The 5,000-nt window shown below is 41.0% G+C and overlaps 2 protein-coding genes across 3 annotated transcripts in view; one reads left to right on the forward strand and one right to left on the reverse strand.

The window, feature by feature from the left end:
• The window catches only part of LOC135106224 (uncharacterized), a 25,795-nt gene that overhangs the window by 5,673 nt on the left and 15,122 nt on the right, over positions 1–5,000 (forward strand). Inside the window, exons 3-4 of the mRNA XM_064014996.1 lie at positions 1–123; positions 1,167–1,355. The exon at positions 1–123 is cut by the window's left edge and continues 47 nt beyond it. Coding sequence (XP_063871066.1) covers positions 1–123; positions 1,167–1,355 — 312 coding nt within the window. The remainder of the gene's footprint in view (positions 124–1,166; positions 1,356–5,000) is intronic.
• Positions 3,931–5,000, reverse strand: part of LOC135106520 (chitooligosaccharidolytic beta-N-acetylglucosaminidase-like) — a 5,282-nt gene continuing 4,212 nt past the window's right edge. For both annotated transcript variants that reach the window (XM_064015631.1, XM_064015632.1), the window contains exons 5-6: positions 4,855–5,000; positions 3,931–4,692 (exon numbers count right to left, since the gene is read on the reverse strand). The exon at positions 4,855–5,000 is cut by the window's right edge and continues 373 nt beyond it. In XM_064015631.1, coding sequence (XP_063871701.1) covers positions 4,486–4,692; positions 4,855–5,000 — 353 coding nt within the window. In that variant the 3' untranslated portion in view covers positions 3,931–4,485. The remainder of the gene's footprint in view (positions 4,693–4,854) is intronic.

Below are 5,000 nucleotides of genomic sequence, written 5' to 3' on the forward strand. Positions count from 1 at the left end.
TGGTGTCCTTCCTTAGTCTGGGCAGTCTGCTCTTCGTGTGGCTGGACTCCCGTACCTTCATGGAGGAATTTTACTTCTGCTTCATCACCGCCACCAGCATCGGCTTCGGGGACATCATGCCTGGTAAGGAAGAGCGGAGGGGCACTATGGAGATATAAAGAACCGTACTCTGAAACGCTTCTTCGCCGCACCACCACTGTTTTCCAAAGGCTCTAGTGTAGATGAAGTTACGCAAGGGTTTTGAAGGTTTTTTTACGGTTCTAGTGACAGATTAGCAAGATTTTTACTTTATTAACAGGACAAACACTCTTGTAAACCCGGCTAATATTCTTCATGGCCTTTGAAATAGTCGTGGTGAGACAGCAAAGCGTTTCTGAATACTTGCCTTAGTAAATGTTGAGGGTACAGAGAGTGTGGTGGTCACCCTCTCTACATGATTTTTTTCCAAGACCACAAAGATGATCAGCCTGGTTCTCAAAAGAGTTTCCCCTGTTCATAAGGCAGAAATGTTGTTGTTATGTCACTTCTCTTTAAGGCAACTAAGGCAAAGACGTGTGTGTGTGTGTGCCAGGCTGATGATTATCGTACTTTCTTCTTCTTCTTCTTCTTGTTCTTGTTCCCCATTGTTCGTTTCCCTAGAGTGAGGGGTTGGCGCCATGTACCAGTCTTCTCCTGCATCTCCCTACAGCTTCTTCTTCTTCTCCTACCGTTTCCCTGAAGTGAAGAGTTGGCGCCCTGTACGAGTCTCCTCCAGTTGTTTCTGGCACTTGCATCTTCCTCTGTGCCTCGCATCCTTAACACTGCTCCCTACAATTCCATCCCTTAGAGCAGTGGTTCCCAAACCGAAGGTAAATTACCCTGAGCATGCCGTGTTTAGCATTGCATACGTGTATTAACAGTTCATGAGAGGGTTGACACGCTTTATGTGTTTTGTTGAATTGGGTGACAAGCTGAGAAAGTTTGGAAACTACTGCCTTGGTGACTTACAGCAACACAGGATCGAATGCCTATTTGAATCTGAAACACAATGGTTGTTGGTTTAGAACACTCTCGTCGCCTTGTGTTGCCTGCAAGTAAACACTGAGTAACTTCACATTACCTTAGGTGTAAAAAACAGAATAAGATAAACAAAATAAGTCGCTAAAAAGTTATAATCGTGTTTTCAGTGTATCATTCCACCGCGGCATTGTTAGTGAAGCATCGGGAGTGTTTTCATTGGCCGGTGTCATTTGCTTCGGTGACTCGTGAGACCACAGCACTGGGCGGCAGCGAGGCTTGGATCGTTAGTGCTTGTACTGGTGAAGGAGGCGCGGCATGTAGCTCCAGCACCTCCCTGGGGCACTTCACCTACGCATGTAAGGTAAGGGAGCACAAGGCACACTTGAAAGAATGACAAGGAAGGTTAGGTAACTGTGAAACACTTCCGCTCCGCAATAACGCTACTTTCAAAAGGCTCTAGTTGAAGTGACACAAGTTTGTAAGGCTGTTTTTTTTTTACGGGTTTAGTGACAGATTAACAAGATTAACACATTGTTAACAGTCGAAGTGATCTTCAGAATCCGGCTAATCATCTCTGTAGGCCTGAAAAATAGTCCTGGTGGGAGAGCAAAGCGTTTTAGTATACGGGACAAATTAATATAACGAGGATGACAAGGAGATTAGGTAACGTTGCTTCACACCGAGCTCAAAGAAAGACGGGAACTAGTATGGCAGTTGTATCGCCTTTGAACTCAAGGATAGAGGAGAACTACTTAGGTGATGTTGTGTAGCCTGCATTCAGATTTAGCGAAAGACGGGAACTAATTCGTATTGATACAAAAATAGTGGTAGTGAGACCGTTGTTTCTTCTGTTACAGTGCATAGTTATGAGAAGTGGTGATACGACTAAAGTGACGCGAGTATTATGAACGTGTTATGCTTTTGTAGAAGTACTTAAATTCAACTACTACTACTACTACTACTACTACTACTACTGCCATTACTACTAATAATACTAATAGTACGTAACAACTAGCTATTACTTTTTTGGTGTACATCCTGTTTTTTTTTTGTTTTTTTTTTTCCATATGATTCAGAATTGTTGATAATAGGGTGAAGGAGGTGTCGTGGACCGAGGTGCTGCATGGATTTGGTATATAAAGGCTACAGAAAACTCGCAGACATTTTCATATTTCAATTAATAACTACTAATTATTTAGATTTCTGTGAAGTCAAAATTCCTCACTCGCATTCATCTTCATTCAAAGTTTCTTAGTGTCACTTTATATCTCCAACTTATTCATTGATCAACGCAATCATCGTGCAAGAACACAGACAATATCAAATGCATAAACACAACTAATATTCAATTAGTGTAATTAATGTTCAGTTAGAAAAACACACATCAGCATCACACATCAATTACCATAAACATTCCATAATTAAGTAAATTTTCCTACACCATATACCAATCATACCAAACATAAAACATCAAATAAACATCCTACTCCTCCTTTAATAAGATAGTTGATTTCTAGACTGCATTACCCTTTCAAGTTCCACTCTTAACTTGTTCCGTCCATCTCGACCCCACTCTGGCCGAGCCCTCTGGAACCTCTGGCTCTGTCTGCTTCTCACACTTTTCCTACTGATTTATTTCACTGTTACACACTATAATATACCCAAACGATTCTATCAATAATCCGCCCCTTAGGCGTGGTGATTCACACACTACTTCTTGACCTTTTGACCAGTCTGACACTACATATGACCTTTCAGAAAATATTCTTGACCAATCACAGACTACTTGTGGCCAATCAAAAATTAAGACTAGGTTCAAGGCGGAGTGTATGTAGACCTTGATAATTATGTCACCATAAGTTGACCTATTTTCCCCTGGTAATTTTACTTTTCCTCTTCACCTGTTCAGCTCCGCCTTTCCTCTCGCTCCACCTCCTTAATACGGTACCCTATGTTGTTCCTCTTTTTCCGTCAGTAGTGACCGGCTTCATATTTGTTGTTTTTGGCTATGGGATCTTGTGCTAATCCCTTCTTCCTCTAGTTCTAACTTTTTGTTTTGCGCTTTCTGGTTCCCTAGTCTAGGACATATAATAGGAAGGTGTAAATTACCTTCCCGGTGGTGTGACCGCTTGTTATTCTCCTTTCTTCATCCATCTTCTCCATTTCTTCTTTCTTCTTACTAATTCAATCTTCTTCTTTCTTCTTTTCTTCTTTCCCCTTTTTTTTTTCTTTCGTAATGTATATTGTGGTGTGGGGACACCACAGGGAAATCTGGCAGATTTGGATTTTTGCGGAGGATGGGAGGGCGTTGGAAGATTTGTTACAAGAGCTTTCAGTGCGAGGTAAACACACACACACAGCCATGTGCTCTCTTGCTCCTCCTTCCTGACAATATCAATTAGACCATCGCTCAATTCATTTTACCAAGACACTATATTTTGGGTATGGTTTTCAAAAAGTCATTGAGGAGTGCCACTGTTGGTTGCCAGAGAGGGTTCGTGACAGAGGGAACCCGACCATTCCGAAACACTTCGCCGCACCTACACTACATTCAAAAGGCTCTACTTGAAGTGACACGGATTTTTAAAGGTTTTTATATGGTTGTAGCGACAGATTAACAAAATTCCAACATTATTAAAAGGAAAAAACACTCTTGAAAACCTGACTAGCCGTTTCTATAGTCTTTGAAAATAGTCGTGAGAGCAAAGCGTTTCAGAATACGGGCTTTGCTCCTGCAGTGCAGTTTCGTCTCACTCTGGTTGGACTGTTTCGTTGTGTGGTATTTGTGAGGTCCTGTTGGTCAGGATTGCATTGGCTGTGACAAATGTGATGACTGGTATCATCCTAGTTCATTGTGATCGGTGCTACACGTCATATGGCTATTCAGTTATATACTTGAATATGGCTGGATAATAAAAATAAAAGTCATGGAAGGGCCATACATTTATTTTAACTATTATCTAAACCACTTATAGATAGGCACGAAATAAAGAAATTGTCTCGTTACTCTAATAATTCAGATTAATAGAGTTGGTCAAGACAAAAAAAATTGTTTGTAAAAGTTATATATATATATATATATATATATATATATATATATATATATATATATATATATATATATATATATATATATATATATATATATATATATATATATATATATATATATTATGATTATGAGAGATAGGGAGGGGGACTGCCCTGCAGCCTGCTGGTGCTGGGCTGACCAGGAAGCCACCAGTGACTGTTGCATCTTTTATACTGATAAAGTCTCTTTGCTCAGGTCTTGCAAAATCATCTAAGAATTGTTGGCATCGTGTGCTCGCGCGCATTGACTGCCCATGAGCCCAGTGTGGAGAAAAAAAAACATATCACTGTTCTTAAGATCATAAAAATACAGGAAAGAAGAAAGGGAAGACATAACTTAGCTGTGAAAAAAAAAAAAGATCTTTTGTACACGTGTGTTTGGGCTTCATTAGCATTTCATACTGCACCACACCCTAGTATAGGCTCGCTAAGGTAACAGAGACCCTCATTCTGGTGGCACCACTGGGGCTGGATGCGCTCAGCCTGCACGCCGCGCTTAACTAATCGTTGACGGTGGTTGATAAATCGAATTTCAGCAGCTTTCCAAGTAGTCACTGGGTTGGTCCACAGTCTCTCTGCCAGGGCAGCGCCACGAGGCCACAACTGCAGAAAGGAAAAATTTGGTGCAAGTCATTGAGTTATAATACTACCTTTCACGTAGACACCTGTGTGTGCTGTGCAAGATGTAGCTATTCCTGTGTATCACATTTAATTCCACTAGTAGTCTTTGATTGAAGATTTTTTGTATTGTATTGTGACACTCACCTTGGAGTCAACTGTAGCATCATCAACCTGTTCTGTCCAGAGGGCTGCCTCACCCCCTAGAATTTGGTCAGTGTAGGGAGAACCTGTCTCTGCAAAGGCAATGTCATGTGGACTGTTATCGTAAACAGTTTGCCAACCCTTGTAGG

Source organism: Scylla paramamosain, chromosome 13, assembly GCF_035594125.1.
Source record: "Scylla paramamosain isolate STU-SP2022 chromosome 13, ASM3559412v1, whole genome shotgun sequence".
Classification (NCBI taxonomy): domain Eukaryota; kingdom Metazoa; phylum Arthropoda; class Malacostraca; order Decapoda; family Portunidae; genus Scylla; species Scylla paramamosain.